General features: G+C 46.6%; 1 protein-coding gene across 1 annotated transcript in view; it reads left to right on the forward strand.

Annotated features, from left to right (window-relative positions):
• Positions 1-4,256: 4,256 nt before the first annotated feature.
• LOC110498040 (rho guanine nucleotide exchange factor TIAM2) overlaps positions 4,257-20,753 on the forward strand; it is a 77,483-nt gene continuing 60,986 nt past the window's right edge. Inside the window, exons 1-5 of the mRNA XM_036954958.2 lie at positions 4,257-4,347; positions 4,759-5,922; positions 10,832-11,309; positions 12,008-12,180; positions 13,532-13,756. Coding sequence (XP_036810853.2) covers positions 4,765-5,922; positions 10,832-11,309; positions 12,008-12,180; positions 13,532-13,756 — 2,034 coding nt within the window. The 5' untranslated portion in view covers positions 4,257-4,347; positions 4,759-4,764. The remainder of the gene's footprint in view (positions 4,348-4,758; positions 5,923-10,831; positions 11,310-12,007; positions 12,181-13,531; positions 13,757-20,753) is intronic.

A 20,753-nucleotide genomic window follows, 5' to 3' on the forward strand; every position in this document is an offset into this window, starting at 1 on the left:
TTAGACAAGTCTGTGTGTTTGGTGCTTTCTTTGTGTACAAGTGGACTTGAACTTTGCATCTATTGTTTAGGGATGTTGGTTCTAGCAGTAATCACAGGCATGTTCACTGCTGTAGCGTTTAACTAGTTCTGTATGGTAGCCAGCCCAGCCAGATTGATTTTGTGAAAAGGTGACCCTTTTCTCCCACAGGGGATCTCGCTGTCAGCTCACTGTATGTTTCACTGTTAGCATTATATTCAGGCACAGCAGAGTCCGATGGACTGATTATTGAAGCGGTTTACTACGATGGATTCTTTACATTCAATGTGGTGTTTTTGGTCTGTATCGTAGCCCATTATTTAGATCCTATGGTAAAAATGGAAACAGTACATTTAGTATAATCAGTGCTCCATTGTTTAGAATGTTATTAAGAAATGTTTTGACTCTGTTGATTCTGAAATGGCTAACACATATCTCTGTAAATCGCTCATAGGGTGCCATGTCATTCTTGGTTCAGAGCCCGTTGAAGGCCTTTATAATGAAAAATGCCAAAGAACACTAACATGCAGTTTGATGATAAGTGGCTTTGGCACTACAGTATAATCTACCATACTGTAATATACTGTATGCTTTCACTCTATGATCCATGGCCTGTTATTTCCTCCTCATAACTGAATGACCACAGGATCCTCTGTAATATCCAGACTGTATGACAGAGATCAGGCAAAAACATCTCTCGGTCTTACAACAACAGTCTATTGACTTTTGTTTACCTCCTGTTGTTGTCAGTCCGTGGGGACTTGTCTTATGAAAGTGGGTCTCACTCTCAGACAGTGTTCTACTGCTTCTAGCAGCTGTGGCTAAATTATACCGTACTGCTCCTTTAAGAGTCAGCTAGGTATTAGGCTGAGGCTCTGTGCCACAGGAAGGTGATAAGTGATAAGGGAGGAGTCCTCTGGGTACTGATTTGACAGAAGGAAGGTAACATCAGGGAGAACTGGATAATGAATGATACTACTAGATGACGTTATGGGTCTGAGGGAACAATGACGTTTGAGACCTGAAACCTTCTAAATGATTAATGAGACAATAGTTTTACCTGTTTATTGTTCTAGTTTACTTAATGTCAGATTAAAGCCAAAACCAAGATGTCTTTCTGTGTTTGATGAATTGATCTGAAAGGGCTATGCAGACGAATTCTTAATTTCATGGTGTGGTTTTTCTTCTACTACAAGGTTCAATGTCCACTTATAGCTAGCCCAGAAATGCACAGCTAGTGGTTCCTGATCTCCAGGGTTCTGTAGTTTACCGGGTAAAAAAGTGCACTAGCATGGAATTGTAGTGCTGAGGCTGGGGATGCATCCTCCAGGGATGGCCCAACCCAGCCCCATGTTTCACACTGCTGTGTCAAGGGGTTTGAGGCTTTGATCCTCAAGTTTACCTTCAAGGACAAGTGTTTTTCACAGACAGCCTCAACATGGCTCAAAATGCAACCCTGTGTGAAGTGTGTACTGTCTAATATGCTGTGTGTGTGTGTGTGTGTCACAAGGACATGCAGTTTGCTCATGATATAGACACCCCACTATTACACCCCCCCCCCAGTGTTTATACCCTGTGGAAGTGTGTCCTCACTGACATGGCCCAAGGCTCCATCCCTGAGACACGATGTCAGACTAAACAGAGAGAGGATGTAGGAGTCATCCAGGGGCATTAGCAGGGGAATACCAGGTCACAGGGTGCTAGCGGAGAATAGGGGAGGGCAAGCTCTCTTTGCTCCAGAACAGATGGCCTATAGCGTAGAGGCTATTGAGAGGCACAGGGCTGCAGGCAGGGTCCAGTGTTGTTGTCAAGGAAGATGTGGTCCCCTCCCCCAAAACTGTTATATAGCTCCGGTTCAGCCCACAGCACAAGGCTGACGTCTACGAGAATGTGAGTGTGCTTGTGCCTTTGCTTTTATTCAGGCAAAGGAAGGCTGCAAGTTTGAAAAGCTCAGTCAGAAGTTGGCTCTGTGTCAGAACTAGCAGTGAAAGGAACTGGAAGCAGCCATTGTGACTCCTGGAGCACACCAGATGATTTTGTCTATTTTCTCCTAAAGAGCTTTGTTTGGTTTCAACTTATTCATTTTGAACGATAGGGAGCAATTCCCCTGCTTCAAACTCTTTAGCTTCGAGGGGCTAATCATTGTCAAAGCTAATCAGAGAGTCAGAAGGTTGGCTTTATAAATACATTAGATTTGATTTGATGCGGAGACTACGGCAGATGGATGGTAAACCTGGCCGAGGACAGGCCGAGGACTATTAGCCTGGTGGAGGGGCCAACTGCAGTCGACCAGGCACTCATGACCTCTTAATCTTGAACACGTGGCCTCTGGCCTTAACTTGGCAGCCCTGGGAACTTTAGCTGCCAAAGGGCTTCAACTTAGCAACCCTTCTAACTGTATCTGTCAGAGATAAAGGTCTTTGACTTGGCAGCCCCTCTAACTGTATCTGTCAGAGATAGAGGTCTTTGACTTGGCAGCCCCTCTAACTGTATCTGTCAGAGATAGGGGTCTTTGACTTGGCAGCCCCTCTAACTGTATCTGTCAGAGATAGAGGTCTTTGACTTGGCAGCCCCTCTAACTGTATCTGTCAGAGATAAAGGTATTTGACTTGGCAACTCTAAACACTTTCTGTCAAGATTTCTGGATTATAATTAATGGATATGTTTTTGTGGGGATTGATACATTTTACGTTAGAGGTAATCAAATCTGAAATGTGTTTGTTGAAATAAAAAACTTTAGAAGCCTTTTTAATCCTTCAATACACTACACGTTTGCAACTTCTCATCAACAAAAGAATGATCAAATGAAGATCCAACATCTTTATCTATAGAGAATAGATGCTTTAATTTTATCACTGTATGACCTATGTCAAGTTCATGATCTGTGTCGTGGTTCTACACGTTGTGGGAACAGCTATAGCTGGTGAAGGCTAGCAGCAGTTTGTAATAGGTCAGGACTAAAAACAAACTTGGCTAAACTGTTTGCCTTGTGCCTGACCCATTTCGTAGAAGCTTGATAGAATAAATTCTCACAACCAAGGCTTCATAACCTTTTAACATGGTGCTGTTTGTCCCTCTGACCACATTGGGAAGGTCACAGGTACCAAACAAAACACGTTTGTGTGACTGTGACATCACACTTATGCTACAGATCTCCTTTACTCTCAAGCCGGAGCTGTGGATTCCTTATTACCCTCAGTCTATATGCTGCAGTACAGAACATCTAGTCATTCTCGAAGGTCTTAAAAGTCAAGGTGCAGTAAGAAGGAGAGGTAAACAGCAGTAATGCCACAGATCAGTTAATCCCCAGGGTATTTACACTATGGCCTGGCCTCTCACATGCTGTATGTGTGCTGCTGCTGCACCAGTAGAGGATGGCTTTCCTGGAGCGTGAGCTACATGCTTATGGAAGGTTTATACTGCAAGGGTCGTTCTCCTCCTTCCGCTGAGCCCACAGCTACAGTAAGAACACTCTCCAGCAGTTTCTGTTATTTGGAATCTGCCCCTGGACAAATGTGCCATTGGGAAGCAAAGAAAAGGCTGGAATTTCCGTGTTTAAAAATAAACAGCGGGGCAAACTGTAGCAGGCTTTCAAAAACTTTCCCAACCGATCAAAGAAGACGTCAGTGAGTTCTGCAGAGTAGGAAAAATGTGAGTAATGTTTAGGTTGGAGAGGAATATAAAAGGGATTTTGAGTCAGAGGAGAGGAGTGAGTTTCTACAGTAGTCATGGAGACAGAGTGGCACAGCAGAGACCGACCTGGGCTGACTCCTTCAGGATCACTGTGATGGAAACCTGGTGCAGGTTTGAGCCTAACACATGGAAGCACTGTATTTCTGTACTGTATATGCTTTTGACAGGGAAAGCTTGTAGTTGTAATTCAATTTTAGTATACCAAGAATGTCCTCTCTTCGGATGAGCTACAGTAGCCATGTGGTGGGGTTCCTCTTGTAAACAGACATTGTGGATTTTGCAAAGTGAATCTGTTCTTCAGAAACCTTAATGGAAAGTAGTCCTCTGATCATTGGCTGGGTGTCCTCTTCTTAACCACTAAAATACCAAAGCTCTACTGAACACCAGATTATGACTCAGCCCTAATTGCAACACCTGTTATCAAACATTGGGGGTTGTCACAGGCAGTTAACAGAGCTGTGTGTCCATAGTGATAACCCAATCGCTACCTAACCCAACCACTTTCCTTTGTGTGTCCCTCAGATGGTCCTGGCTGTTCAGCAGGAGGAGAGAGGGTCGCCTGAGAGCAGAGGAATCCAGGACCACCATGCCCACTGAAGGAACTCTGAGACGAGACTGAGACTTTAGAACACACAGGTGAGTCTCCTATCAGCGATTATTAACAGTGCTTTTATAAGTGGTAGTGATTGTTGGCAAGTGTCAGCACGTTTAAGTGGTGCAGGGAGTGGAAAATGTTAGGCTAACGCTAATGTAGTATTGTCAACTATGCCGATTTATGAAATGAAGTGCGCCATAGCAGCAAGTGCGCCATAGCTGCCTTCAGTAACATATTACAGTTGACAAAGCAATGTCAAACCAAGCCACTACATGCCTCAAACCACGTTCTTTGATTCATTTCCATCACACATAACAGCCATGAAGCCTTAAAGCTTGTTGGTCACACTGGTGATACTGTCGCCTTGGTACCTTTCCTGGAGTGAAATGAGAAGAAAAGGATGTCTTTGCAATTATTAGACTTTTTCATCCTGAGTCTCTTTTGTCTTCCAGATCGCAATGGGAAACTCTGAGAGCCAGTACAGCATTCAGGGGTCCAAGGGCACCAGCTTAATCTTCCCAGGGAAACAAAAGCCCTACTCACTAAAGTTCCGCTCAAACAAAGAAGAGGTTCTATCCCCCCATACATGGTGGAAAGGTGGGCCGGGGGGCTCTGGGTACAAGGCTAGGGCTGTTGGTCGAGGCTGCCTCTCCCCCCTGCAGAGGAGAGGAGAGCCGTACATCTCCAGACACTATGATTACGTCACCAAGGGGGTGAAGGGCAGTCCAAACTGCCATCTCTGGCATGGCTCCCCACCAAGAGGCCGCTCACACCTCCCAGCTGAGAATAGATGCTGCCCATATGAGGGCAGGGGAAGCCTGTACAGTAGAGCATCAGGGGATCTGAACGACTATGCTCTGAACGGACACAGGACCCCAGAGAGGATGCGAGGAGAGGGAGATGAGGGGCTTGAGGAGCAGAGCAGTCCCAGGGTGGTCATCAAGAAGGATGGTAGTCTGAGGGTGGAGTTCACCAACACTAACAGTGGTCTGCTGCTAGATGAGGCATCTGGGCCAGTGCAGCTGCTCAAGTTCTCCCCCACCCTGGAGTCCACCTCTAGTCTGCCTGGCAGCAGCAGGCCTGAGGCCCACCATGGTGCTCCGCAGCCAGCCTCAACCTCCACCGCCAGGACTAGCAAGGGCAGCTCGCTGAGCTCAGAGGGCTCTTGGTACGACTCGCCCTGGGGGCCCAGCGTGGAGCTCTGCGACCAGGACCAGTCCTGTTCCTCCAATAGGTCTATGGGAAACCGTAGGTCTGACCAGTTGGATTCCTTTGGCCAGCAGTCTCCTCCTGTGTCCATCTCAGATCTCTACAGGGACCCCAGTATGGCTGCCACCTTCCCCACAGCTAAGGACCTGTCGGCCCAGTACAGGGAATCCCCTCTTCACTCCCATCACATCCAGCACCAGGCCTCCTTTGTTTCGGCCCTGGACATGTCTGCTGAGGAGCAGTGTCCAGAGGCCCTGCAGTACTCATCCTACACCCTGCCCTGCCGTAAGGCCCAGCCTAATGGAGAGGTTTCCACCCTGAAGAAGGGCACTGGCTCCGTCAGGAGCCGCATGAGACGCCTCAGCGACTGGACTGGAAGTCTCAGCAGGAAGAAGAGGAAGACACAGGTGAGTGGGGCTGTCATCTGGGGCTGTCTGTGTTTGAGCACTGGGACCCTGATCTACAATCTATGAATTTTGTTATATTTTGTTACAGAAACATTTGTCAAAAAGTACTAAACAATGAGCAAACCGAGCCAGTGGCAAGGAAATGCTTCCGCTCAGGTTCTAAAGGGATGTTGTACTTCACAGGTCATAGATCTGTACACACCCTACCTTCATGGCTTGGTATGTACAACCAGTAGGCCTACAGCGTGTTTGCAGTTAGGTCTGTAGCCATAGCATATTTCTAGTCGTCAATCTGTAATAGAGGTACTGCTTTAGCTGCATCAGGTGTTTCTAATCTCCTTAGGAATTTCCCTGCTTTGAGATGTGATTGTCTGCAGTTCCTTGGCTCCACAGGAGAATATGATGACTCTGGAGTCTCCCAGTGCTTGGCACAGACTAGTGTTCCAACCATGTTAGTGAGGGAGGGGAGGCAGCAGAGGAAGCAACTCTCTGACAGGTACTTGGCTGGGGGACTGTTACTGGGCATTGTGGTCTCACCAGGAACACAACGTTGTCCCCGATCCCGAGTACCACAATACCAGCTGTCTGAGTACAGGGAACTACAGGGTACCGCGGAATGAAATTTGGGAAGCGGATGGTGCATTGTGTAGGGACTAGAGAGGCAGTCGTCTACCGGAGAATAAGGCATGAAACCGAGGGAAGGGGAGGAAGGATGAAAAGACAAGGGGTCTGCAGATTCCATGACTACGTCTGGGTGGGTACAAGAGGTCATGTCAGTTTAGTGTTTTTAGCAAAATCATGTCAATGAATGGAATATGTAGAATGCCCTGTGTTGGAAGCATAGCTCCATTGTATATAATTTGCTGTTGAGTGCATTGTTACGATCAGACGATACCCTCCAGTTTGGGTCTAGATGATTGTTGTTACACAGTGGAGATTGAAACAGTGTTTTTTTTTCTCTTGTGTATAAGCTCGTCTGTGCATTTCATTGAGATATTGTGTGAGTGGTTGAAAATGGATGTTATCTACCAGTAGACAGCAGGTCTGTATGATGTATTGTGATGCAATAGAACCAGACCTGTAAAATGACACCAGGCTGTTTTGTACAGTATTAGAAGAACCAGGACTTGTATGCAAATCATTGGATAGAGTGTGTTATGGGTCTGTAATAGTTAGAGCATTTAAACCCCATAAATGTAATCACCATAGTCATATTTTCTGCAACAAAGGCTAAGTAGTTAATTCCTAAAAATGTGTGTTAGATATTCCCAAATTAGCTTAAAAACTGCTTGAAACGTGGCCCTCCGTGACTTTGAGGCTTTAAATCATACAATCCCTAATTCTCTTGTAAACTTTAAAATGCTTTTCAAACCATTCCAAGATAATTGCTGTAAGCCTATGAAATCTCTGTTACTGAAACTAATTCCCAGCTGAAGATTTCGAAACCCCACCCCACTCTTAATGATGTGGTCGTCATGGTGATTATGATTTGGTGGCGCTGCTCTGGGTTTCTACTCAACACTCTGTCCTCCTCTCCAGAGACCCAATCCACTAGTGTGTACTCTATGGATAGGTACTCGTTCATTAGGGCATTAGGTTCTAAGTAAAATATCTGGGTGTAACCGGCGTTGGCACAAGAGGGTTAACTTCTCTTGGGGCCAGAGCTTGCACTCTAAAGTTCCTATTGTCATGACGTTGCACTTTTTGGGTACAGCGAGCACCCCCCCTCTCTCTCTCTCTCTCCTCCCACACCCAGTCTGCTGTTAGGCAGGTCATAAATTCCTGGAGGAGATTCTTCCTCATGGCCAGACAGTATAGAGTGAGAGAGTGAGTTTTCATAGAGAGAACAAGGGAACTCCTTCCACCTCACAAAACTTGAGAACTGAACAATATTCATGTTCTGGAGAATGTATAAAAGGTTGGTGAAGTAGCCAGCTACGAACTGGTCCGTTTGGTACAATTTTGTGAAACTCATGAGACAATACAGCCACATTACCATAACCCTGTTTATACAAGAGTCTCGGTTGTGGGACTTGCATCTAATTGTTGTATGGGATGAATGAGTAAAGATTAAACTATTTGTGAAATGATGTAATGTGATTTTAGACTGTTTAATGAAGGAAACTCTAATTCCCTTTGGAGTTTAACCGCCTCATGAGCACAGACATTGATCTGGCGTCGTGGGACAGCCCCTTTCTGCTCTCCCGAATATAACCCCCACCTTGGGAATTTATCATGACCAGTTCCTCATCACAGAGGGCTAAGGTTTGAATAGAGACCATGCATTTATCTTGCTGAATTCTTAACCATACCACGCGATTAAACTCTTAGACTATCTAACCGACAGAATAAGAACAAATATTTGATACTAATTACTAGTTTGCAGCTAGGAATTCGGTATCATCGAATGCGAAGATCGACAACCACCGAAACATATACTCTATAACAACATTGCTGAATGTTACTCTGAACTATATATATATATATATATATATATATATATATATATATATATATAGAGAGAGAGAGAGAGAGAGAGAGAGAGAGAGAGAGAGAGAGAGAGAGAGAGAGAGAGAGAGAGAGAGAGAGAGAGAGAGAGAGAGAGAGAGAGAGAGAGAGAGAGAGAGAGAGAGAGAGAGAGAGAGAGAGAGAGAGAGAGAGAGAGAGAGAGAGAGAGAGAGAGAGAGAGAGAGAGAGAGAGAGAGAGAGAGAGAGAGAGAGAGAGAGAGAGAGAGAGAGAGAGAGAGAGAGAGAGAGAGAGAGAGAGAGAGAGAGAGAGAGAGAGAGAGAGAACTTTCCAACAGAGATCAAGACGACACACTGAGCGTAAATATATATTGATTGCAATTGTTCCCGAATGAGTGAGCGTTCATGTGCAAAGGATTAGCATTTCAATTGCTATAATTATCAACTTTCTAGTGTCTTTTATCTAGGTCGACCCCCACTTCCCTATTACCACCAAGCCGCCATGCCGGTTTAGCCCACTAGGGCACATTCACTCATAGTGAAGACTGGGTTTGTGCAGATAACCAACCATTTACGACGTTTGGAATGAGACTAACATGAGGTAAAGAATAATTAATTAATGAGAAGACTAATTGATCAGATATTAAAACAGTATCTGACAGTTATATTAGGAAATGTATAACTTTGTAATCTGAATATTTTCCTTGGTGCCCCAACATCCTAGTTGATCACGTAATAATAATTACAGAGAATTGATTTGATAAACTACAAATAAGTCTTCAGTTTAATGATGCCAAAGACACGACTCTATCTTAAACCCTGATAATCTCTTGCAATGTGTTAGGTTTGGGGAGCGACCTAGGATACAACGTCCATGCAGTATTGAACTTGACCTTTTAAGTGAGAAGGACAGGGGCTATTGAGGGACTGTGATTGAAGTTGTTCAAGTTCCCAGCAAAGCTTCAAAGGTCCATGAGAAACACCCCAACAAGCTCCAATCAGTAGCAATCTCATCCCTATTCTCCGTTCAACTCTAACACACATCAAATGTTCGTATCTGTAGGCATTGGGCAATCCCAGGCTTCAGAACAGAATACTAATGAGCAGAGTGATATTTGTTTAGATAAATGGTCTCTTTCAGTGTTCTGACTCAAACTTCTTCGTGGGCAAATGTTGGAGCGTGATGTTTCCAACTGAGCTCTGTATAGACTAGACATTCAGAGTTGTCATAGCTTCATGCTGACACATTCATTGGGTCTCTCTGCACTCTGGTGACTCTGTGGTGCCCCGGACAGAGCTGATTCAGGGGTCCACACTGGCCTGGTTCTGCCCCTGTTTGGAGTTCTCCGCTGGGTCTAGTTCCACCATGGCCACCTAATCACCGCCAGCTTCCAATTGGCTCAATGAACCCTATTTCACCATGTATCACAAAGTCTGGCCACTCAGCCTCTTTTCAATGGGTCGACCCAAATCAGGACTAATTCCAGCTCTCGTTGCCCTCCACCTGGGCTTCAGGGCTCTCGCTGCGCTGCGCCCTCCAAGCCAGACACTCAGGCCCAGCCCACGTTCTAATGAGAAACAGCTGGGGGAGACGGCGGGAGAAGGGGATTGGGAAGGAAAGCGGAGACTATGGGATACTAAGGGGAAAAAGGGTAGATGGGGAGGTACTGGGGGAGGATTTTGAAGACTGACATACAGGGAAGGAAGGGAGAGTTTGACGGACAGGGAAGGAAGGGAGAGGTTGATGGACATGGAAGGAAAGGAGAGGTTGGCAGACAGTGTGAGGAGGGGGGTAGACTCGGCAAGAGACTGAGGAAGGGTTGCTTTGGAAAGTCATTGGAACACTGTGTTTGAAGTTTACCCAACCGAGTTGCCAGGGGAGAATCAATGTTTCAATCTAGTGGAGTGCAGGTGGGATGTCATTACCCCTGAAAGAGCGCAATCACATGAAGTAGTGTTTCTACTGAGATCAGGAAGCCACGGTGTCCTCGCAGACTCAAGAACTTCAGTCGCACTTCATCCTACCCTCACCCCAAAGTCTTCCCCTACCCTCTCTCCCTACTCTCCCCCTACCCTCTCTCCCTACTTCACCACAGTCTCACCCCCCCATCCCTACTCTCTCCACAGTCTCCCCCCACCCTCTCTCTCTACGCTCTCCCTACTCTCACCCCACCCACCCTCTCTCCCTACTCTCACCCCACCCACCCTCTCTCCCTACTCTCACCCCACTCACCTTCTCTCCCTACTCTCACCCCACCCACCCTCTCTCCCTACTTCACCACAGTCTCACCCCTCATCCCTACTCTCACTCCACAGTCTCCCCCCACCCTCTCTCTACAGTCTCCTCTCAAACTCCCATCACCCCACCCTCTCTCCCTATGCTCTCCTCACACTCTCACTTCATCCCTCTCCTCACCTTATTATCATCTCTGTGCCCTTCCAGGAGCCTAGGTATAAGGACAGCAGAGAGGCCTTTGACAGTGGAGTGGACGGTCTGACAGCTGCCACCAGCTCTCCCTCCCAGGTATCCAGCCTGTGGTACCCTGGCGGACCTGGCAATGTTGGGGCCTCCCGGGCCCAGTCTGCAGGGGCCCTCCACCACAGCAGCGACGCCCTCCACCAGAACATCTATGAGAACTTCATGCAGGAGCTGGAGACAGGGATGGGGCAGGGCAGTAGTGGAGGAGCAGGGGGAGGAGGTGAGAGGAGAGACCCGTCTACGGGGACAGAAGGGGGGGAGAGCAGCAGTGAGTCTGCAGGCGGCTCTCTGGAGCAGCTGGACATGCTCTTTGAAAAGGAGCAGGGGGTGGTACGCAGGGCTGGCTGGCTCTCCTTCAAACCCCTCCTCACCCTGCACAAGGACAGGAAGCTGGAGCTGGTCACACGCAGGAAGTGGAAACAGTATTGGGTCACCCTGAAAGGTGAGTAGGGGTGGGTGGTCAGAGAGAAAGACGGTTTGCGACATTGTAATCTAAGGTCCAGTCAATATACACATTGAATTGGACCTTCAATACCTCACTGAAATGAAGTTGAGCTTGATGCTTAATAGGTTTGGTCACATTGAAAGGTCGCGTTAAAGGTGTGAGGAGGTTAATAGGGCAACTAAAGGTCAAAGTGTAACTTGAACTTTAGCGTTGGAGGCATTACATCCTCAGGTTCAGTAGATTTAACCACTACATTGTTTGCTGAATACATAAACTGAAATGTAGTTTACGCTGGGCGACAGAGGGGAATGTCTGTTTCTAACTTTAAATCACATTTAAAGTTGAAGTAAAACCAGACATATCACTTAAGAGAGGCAGCAGCAGCTCTTCACATGGTTTTTCTGGAAGACTACAGTGTGTCGTTTGCAGAGTCCATCTCCTTTACTTAGCCTGTTCATTGCATTTATCGTACACTGATCCTTTCCTATCCTAAAAGCTTACAGGGAATTTTACTGCTGCATTTACCGGCTAAATAGATCAACCTCAGGCCAGGAGCATGAGAGTGTGTGTGTCCTTCAGCCTTCCACTTTACTGTAAATGACTGAAGAATAGCAGAGACAAATAAATGACAGATTATGAGGACATTCCTCTGAGCTGTGTTCATCGTCACTCTCATGACCAACCTCTTCCTCCAGGTTGTACCTTGTTGTTCTATGAGACCTATGGTAAGGGTTCTCCAGAGCAGGAGCTGTCTCCACGCTACGCCCTGTTTGCAGAGGACTGTATCGTCCAGGCCATTCCTGAGCACCCCAAGAAGGAGAACGTCTTCTGTCTCAGCAACACCTACGGAGATGTCTACCTCTTCCAGGTGAGGTCTACCTCTTCAAACTCACTATCAAAACTACAGAATGTAGATGTCCACAGTATTTATCCCCAAGTGGGTGGAAATGCTGTAGAACCAGTTTTTTTCAGAAAAAACATTCCATATGTTTGTATAGCAACAGCAAATTTTCATGTGTTCATAAATGTCACACTACAACTATATTGTTCAGTCCAGCTGGTGGTTCCTCCATCCTAGAGCCTGTGCGGCATTAGCTTGGCGTTAGCATGTTGTTAGCTTAGCGTCAGCTTCATGAGCACATCATGGCGTTCGTGCTCTGATTTCCCCCATTTACTCTGCTCTGCTTGTTGAAATGCTTAGTGTTCCAGCCAATCCAACACACAAATGAGGAGAAGAAGCTGTTACTTAGTGGGGAATGTTTTTTGTAGTTGGAAAGGAAAGTGTGCTACTGTGGCAGCCTGGTCTGATAGCCTCTTCCTGCTTGGGCAGCCAAGCAGATTGGTGTAGTCTACTGCTAGATTACGCTGACTGTGTCAGTCGAACAATAGGGAACAAACGCACTGTTCAGCATATTCACACTGTATAGTAGTGGACGAATATGTTTTCCAAATATAGTCACACACATACAATCACACACACTTGTGTATTTTTAGACTGTATAATCTAGCACATCAATTGAATGATTCTAGCTCGTAAATGACTGCAATTTAACTCTCCAGTTGGAGCTTTTCCGTTTGTATGGCTGAACTTATTTTCACTGTTGGATGCAGAGGCCTGACTTGGCATCACTAGTTTTCTCTTTTCTGAGGGTATTGCATGAAATCCCAGTTGTGGTGTTCTAATAAAATGGTCAAGTGGATTTAACATCACTTGAAACTCTAAAGAGGTCAGGAAACCATTAAGTCGATAAAATGAAGCACCACAGAAGCCTGTGTTCTCCCTCATGTGTCCTACATGAATCACTTCTCCCTCGTATTCCTATCACATTTCATACCATGTCCTCTGATAATGTAATCGTTTTTGTCAAGCTATATGATCCTTTCAAGATTGACTGTATTGACTGTGAAATGACGTAATGGCGTATAGATGGGAAAATTGGGAAAATCTGGCATGAAGATGATAATATACCATGCGGAAGATAGGAACACAATATGGGCACAAAGTGCTCTCCTCTTTTAACTGTCAATCATTCAGATATAGAGCCCAACCCGGAAGCATGTCGTTTATGGCATCACTTTCATCACTGTGTCTTGCAGTGCTTATACCATCACATAAGCCATTGAGGACGAAGTCTCCTTCAGTAATAATCTTGTTTTACCATTTCTGGTCTTACCTCAAACATCCATCTAATATCCTACCTTCACCTCTGTGTGTTCAGGCTAGCAACCAGACAGACCTGGAGAACTGGGTGACAGCCATCCACTCTGCCAGTGCCTCTCTGTTCGCTAAGCGCCATGGGAAGGAGGACACGGTGCGTCTGCTGAGGAGCCAGATCAGAGGCCTGCTGCAGAAGGTAGACATGGACGGTAAGATGAAGAAGATGGCTGAACTGCAGCTGTCCATCGTCAGTGATCCCAAGAACAGGAAGGCCATCGAGAACCAGGTGAGGATGAGGTAGATGATGAGGTTGTTGATAGTGGTGTGTTCTCACAGTGAAGCAGTGGTTAGTGTCCCAGACAGATATGGTCTGTTCTGTTCAGTGTGTTTGTTTGTTAGGAATCTAGCAGCTCTAAAAATATGAGCTGTGAATCAACCCACGCGACTAAAACCACATGTCTTATTTTCGGAAGCGGGAGAAGTAGCCTAAATGTAGCTAATGGCTGTCCAAACATATACTCAGAGGAGAGGAGCGGCAGGCTGCTGCTTCCCATTGGATCAGATTGGGATTCCAGATGTTGTTCTATATAATGACCTCTCAACGTTAGCCCCTCTAACACCCTGCCCGAGGAGAAAAACAGACCAATCACGGATTCTCCCCGCAGCTAAAACTGTCCTGTACATATAATGTAGTGAGCCATGGAGATGGCTAAAGACTCAACACCAAGCTAGCTTGCCCACCCCTCAACAGCCCCCTCAACAGTCCCAACTACTAAAGAGTATATATCAGATTTATAGTGCAGTAATTCATCCTTCGGAGGTGGATCTGGTTGCTTCAAAGCGTTTCAACTCTGAATTAGAAGATAGTGATTTTGGACTTGCAACATTGTGGGGGGTGTTTGTGATGGTTGGATGTTTGTGTTGGGAAGGTTGTGAGTGCAAAGACATCTACCTTGACTGCAAGAAATGAAAGCTCAACATCCAGGATTTTGCTTCGTCTGAAGGTGGATGTTACTATGATTTTATAATATTCTTATCAATGAGGTAACATAGCTGTGAAAAAGATGAATGGCTCATGGCTGTCATGACCAATGGGAATGACATGGAGGGCAGTGTCTGTCTTTCAGACTGACTTGGTGCCTGTTTTCTGTTAGCTATCACAGCACCTCGAGACAGAGAGGTCTGGAGCCAATGATAGGGTCAGAGGGGAGAGGGCGGGGTTAGGCCCTGAGACGGGTGCCCACAGCTGATGATGGATTTAGGATGGGGGTGATTGGGCTATGAGAGGGCACTTTGATGTTTACCCTCCCCCTTCTCAAAATCTGTGCCTTTTTGAAGTCTCTCTTTTCCCCTCCATAGTGAAGTCATAATCAGGTTGGCATGTACAATCATTAAGAGAGAGAGGGGGAAAGTCAAAGGAGGCTGTATGTAAAAGGAGGCCCATTCCTGCCACTTAATGGGACTGAAATGGGAGTAAACAGGATTGCCGTAAGGCCAGATGGGTACAATATGCCTTCAGCGGTAAAGAGACCGACACACACACACACACACATCCATGCCAGCCTCTTTCTGATTCTCAATCTGATAATGGCCATGCTTCTTTGATATGATGATGGATTAACATTGCCTGACAGAAAGTAAATAAGATGTGATCGATCAGACATGGGTTTGTGTGTGGCGCTTCCAATTGTGGCCATGCGGTGTCCAATATTAAACCGTATCAACTATCAAACCATGACCTTCCTGTCTTTACTCTGGGGGAAGAGGAGTCCATCTAATTGAAATGTAATTGTATTGGTCATGTACACATATTTTTCAGATGTTATTGCAGACGCAGCTAAATGCTTATGTTTCTAGCTCCAACAGTGCAGTAATACCAAATAGATACTAAACAATACACACAAATACAAATACAAAAAAAGGAAAACACAAATTCAGAAATATCAGAACGAGCAATGTCAGAGTCCGGAATATAAATATATATCTGTATGGTGGTGTGTATGGACAGTATATGAATAGAAAAGGTGTGTATGTATAGATAATATGGACAGTATATGAATAGAAAAGGTGTGTATGTATAGATAATATGGACAGTATATGAATAGAAAAGGTGTGTATGTATAGATAATATGGACAGTATATGAATAGAAAAGGTGTGTATGTATAGATAATATGGACAGTATATGAATAGAAAAGGTGTGTATGTATAGATAATATGGACAGTATATGAATAGAAAAGGTGTGTATGTATAGATAATATGGACAGTATATGAATAGAAAAGGTGTGTATGTATAGATAATATGGACAGTATATGAATAGAAAAGGTGTGTATGTATAGATAATATGGACAGTATATGAATAGAAAAGGTGTGTATGTATAAATAATATGGACAGTATATGAATAGAAAAGGTGTGTATGTATAAATAATATGGACAGTATATGAATAGAAAAGGTGTGTATGTATAGATAATATGGACAGTATATGAATAGAAAAGGTGTGTATGTATAGATAATATGGACAGTATATGAATAGAAAAGGTGTGTATGTATAGATAATATGGACAGTATATGAATAGAAAAGGTGTGTACAGCAGTAGTTATATAGGATGAGCCTTGACTAGAATACCGTATATACATATGAAGTGGGTAAAACAGTATGTGAACATTATTGAAGTGACCAGTGTTCAATGACTCTGTACATAGGCCAGAGTTGAGTACTGGGTTGTACCCGTCTAGTAACGGTGACTAAGGTTCAGGGCATGGTACTGGGCCGAGGTCGGCTAGTGGGGGCTGTTTAACAGTCTGATGGCCTGGAGATAGAAGCTGTTTTGATAAAACTCGGTCCCAGAGATTGTATTGTCTCTGCCTTCTAGATGGTAGCGGGTGAACAGGCTGTGTTTCGGGTGACTTGAGGTCCTTGATGATCTTCCTGTGACACCAGGTGCTGAAGTTGACAATGCTTTCCAAATAAAATGATCCTCTCCTGTCCCCCAGAATACCCCACTAGCCTTAGACGTAGGGAGACAGGGTTGTCTCAGCGGATTTACCAAGCATGACACTTAGGACCACACAGCCCTGCTCAGACTCTAACCCATGGATGACGCTATATTAATTTAACATTTTATTTTACTAGGCAAGTCAGTTAAGAACAAATCCTTATTTTCAATGACAGCCGTGGAACAGCTGCCTTGTTCAGGGGCAGAACAACAGATTTGTACAGCTCGGGGATTCGAACTTGCAACCTTTCGTTTACTAGTCTAACACTCTAACCACTAGGCTACCCTGCCGCCCTAAATATTAATGACACATACACTAGATGTATGGTTCACATTGGCTCCAGAAGGGCTAAGTGTTCTTAATGTTATTGGGTTGAACCTTTTGTGTTAGCTCTGTCTGAACACACAGCATTGTGCAACAGGATCTGTCATGTACTGTCATGTTGTGTCTTGTCTCTGTCCTTTCCCTTCACCCTGTCTCCCTCTGCTGGTCGTTGTTAGGTTACCTTTTCTCCCCCGCTTTCCCCCAGCTGTTCCTTGTCTCCTCTGACTACCCATTCATTCATTTAATACTCTGATTAGGTCCCTATATCTCTCTCTGTTTCTGTTCCTGTCCTTGTCGGATTCTTGTTTGTTGTGTTTCATGCCTGAGCCAGACTATCGTCATGTTTGCTGTAACCTTGTCCTGTCCTGTCGGAATCTGCCGGTCTATCTGAGCCTACCTATGTTTGGTTATTAAAGAAGCTCTGTTTAAGTTAGTTCGCTTTTGGGTCCTCATTCACTCACCATAACAGAAGAATCCGACCAAGAATGGACCCAGCGACTTCGGATCCTCTCCACTCAGCCGTCGGGATCCAGGGAGCGATGCTAGGCAGACACGAGCAGGAAGTGTCTGCTGCTCGACATGCCGTTGAGACCCTGGCCACCCAAGTCTCCAACCTCACAGAACAGGTTCACCATCTCCGCCTCGATCCACCGGCCACTTCCAGGGCTTTCGAATCTCCGGAGCCCAGAATCAATAACCCGCCGTGTTACTCTGGGGAGCCCACTGAATGCCGCTCGTTCCTCACCCAGTGTGATATTGTGTTTTCTCTCCAGCCCAACACTTACTCCAGGAGCACTGCTCGTGTCGCCTACGTCATATCTCTCCTTATTGGACGGGCTCGTGAGTGGGGCACGGCAATCTGGGAGGCAAGGGCTGAGTGTACTAACCAGTATCAGGACTTTAAGGAGGAGATGATACGGGTTTTTGATCGATCTGTTTTTGGGGAGGAGGCTTCCAGGGCCCTGTCTTCCCTATGTCAAGGCAATCGATCCATAACAGACTACTCTATTGAGTTTCGCACTCTTGCTGTCTCCAGTGGCTGGAACGAGCCGGCCTTGCTCGCTCGTCTTCTGGAGGGTTTCCGCGCAGAGGTAAAGGATGAGATTCTCTCCCGGGAGGTTCCTTCCAGCGTGGATTCCTTGATTGAACTCGCTATTCGCATTGAGCGACGGGTTGATCTTCGTCACCGAGCTCGTGGAAAGGAGCTCGCGCTCTCCGTCGCCTCCCTCTCCGCATCACTACCATCTTCCTCTGCCGGCTCGGGTGCTGAGCCCATGCAGCTGGGAGGTATCCGCATCTCGACTAAGGAGAGGGAACGGAGAATCACCAACCGCCTCTGTCTCTATTGCGGTTCCGCTGGTCATTTTGTCACTTCATGTCCAGTAAAAGGCCAGAGCTCGTCAGTAAGCGGAGGGCTACTGGTGAGCGCTACTACTCCTGTCTCTCCTTCAAGATCCTGCACTACCTTGTCGGTCCATCTACGCTGGACCGGTTCGTCAGCTTCCTGCAGTGCCTTAATAGACTCTGGGGCGGAGGGCTGTTTTATGGACGAGACCTGGGCTCGGGAACATGACATTCCTCTCAGACAGTTAAAGGAGCCCACGGCCTTGTTCGCCCTGGATGGTAGTCCTCTCCCCAGGATTCAGCGTGAGACGCTACCTTTAACCCTCACTGTTTCTGGTAATCATAGTGAAACCATTTCTTTTTTAATTTTTCGTTCACCTTTTACACCTGTTGTTTTGGGCCATCCCTGGCTAGTTTGTCATAATCCTTCCATTAATTGGTCTAGTAATTCTATCCTCTCCTGGAACGTCTCTTGTCATGTGAAATGTTTAATGTCTGCTATCCCTCCTGTTTCCTCTGTCTCTTCTTCACAGGAGGAGCCTGGTGATTTGACAGGGGTGCCGGAGGAATATCACGATCTGCGCACGGTGTTCAGTCGGTCCAGGGCCACCTCTCTTCCTCCACACCGGTCGTATGATTGTAGTATTGATCTCCTTCCGGGAACCACCCCCCCCCGGGGTAGACTATACTCTCTGTCGGCTCCCGAACGTAAGGCTCTCGAAGATTATTTGTCTGTAGCTCTTGACGCCGGTACCATAGTCCCCTCCTCCTCTCCCGCCGGAGCGGGGGTTTTTTTTGTCAAGAAGAAGGACGGGTCTCTGCGCCCCTGCATAGATTATCGAGGGCTGAATGACATAACAGTGAAGAATCGTTATCCGCTTCCTCTTATGTCTTCAGCCTTCGAGATCCTGCAGGGAGCCAGGTTTTTCACTAAGTTGGACCTTCGTAACGCTTACCATCTCGTGCGCATCAGGGAGGGGGACGAGTGGAAGACGGCGTTTAACACTCCGTTAGGGCACTTTGAATACCGGGTTCTTCCTTTCGGCCTCGCTAACGCTCCAGCTGTCTTTCAGGCATTAGTCAATGATGTCCTGAGAGACATGCTGAACATCTTTGTTTTCGTTTACCTTGACGATATCCTGATTTTTTCACCGTCACTCCAGATTCATGTTCAGCACGTTCGACGTGTCCTCCAGCGCCTTTTAGAGAATTGTCTTTTTGTGAAGGCTGAGAAGTGCACTTTTCATGCCTCCTCCGTCACATTTCTCGGTTCTGTTATTTCCGCTGAAGGCATTAAGATGGATCCCGCTAAGGTCCAAGCTGTCATTGATTGGCCCGTCCCTAAGTCACGCGTCGAGCTGCAGCGCTTTCTCGGCTTCGCGAACTTCTATCGTCGTTTCATCCGTAATTTCGGTCAGGTGGCAGCTCCTCTCACAGCCCTTACTTCTGTCAAGACGTGCTTTAAGTGGTCCGTTTCCGCCCAGGGAGCTTTTGATCTCCTCAAGAATCGTTTTACATCCGCTCCTATCCTTGTTACACCTGACGTCTCTAGACAGTTCGTTGTCGAGGTTGACGCGTCAGAGGTGGGCGTGGGAGCCATCCTTTCTCAGCGCTCCCTCTCTGACGACAAGGTCCACCCATGCGCGTATTTTTCTCATCGCCTGTCGCCGTCGGAACGTAACTATGATGTGGGTAACCGCGAACTGCTCGCCATCCGGTTAGCCCTAGGCGAATGGCGACAGTGGTTGGAGGGGGCGACCGTTCCTTTTGTCGTTTGGACTGACCATAGGAACCTTGAGTACATCCGTTCTGCCAAACGACTTAATGCGCGTCAGGCGCGTTGGGCGCTGTTTTTCGCTCGTTTCGAGTTCGTGATTTCTTATCGTCCGGGCTCTAAGAACACCAAGCCTGATGCTTTGTCTCGTCTCTTCAGTTCTTCAGTAGCCTCCACTGACCCCGAGGGGATTCTCCCTGAGGGGCGTGTTGTCGGGTTGACTGTCTGGGGAATTGAGAGGCAGGTAAAACAAGCGCTCACTCACACTCCGTCGCCGCGCGCTTGTCCTAGGAACCTTCTTTTCGTTCCCGTTCCTACTCGTCTGGCCGTTCTTCAGTGGGCTCACTCTGCCAAGTTAGCCGGCCACCCTGGCGTTCGGGGTACGCTTGCTTCCATTCGCCAGCGTTTTTGGTGGCCCACCCGGGAGCATGACACGCGTCGTTTCGTGGCTGCTTGTTCGGTCTGCGCGCAGACTAAGTCCGGTAACTCTCCTCCTGCCGGCCGTCTCAGGCCGCTTCCTATTCCCTCTCGACCGTGGTCTCACATCGCCTTAGATTTTGTCACCGGACTGCCTTCGTCAGCGGGGAAGACTGTTATTCTTACGGTTGTCGATAGGTTCTCTAAGGCGGCTCATTTCATTCCCCTTGCTAAGCTTCCTTCTGCTAAAGAGACGGCACAAATCATCATCGAGAATGTTTTCAGAATTCATGGCCTTCCGTCAGACGTCGTTTCGGACAGAGGTCCGCAATTCACGTCTCAATTTTGGAGGGAGTTTTGCCGTTTGATTGGGGCTTCCGTCAGTCTCTCTTCCGGCTTTCACCCCCAGTCTAACGGTCAAGCAG

This window comes from Oncorhynchus mykiss, chromosome 19, assembly GCF_057628025.1.
Source record: "Oncorhynchus mykiss isolate SJ-2025 chromosome 19, ASM5762802v1, whole genome shotgun sequence".
In the NCBI taxonomy this organism is placed as follows: domain Eukaryota; kingdom Metazoa; phylum Chordata; class Actinopteri; order Salmoniformes; family Salmonidae; genus Oncorhynchus; species Oncorhynchus mykiss.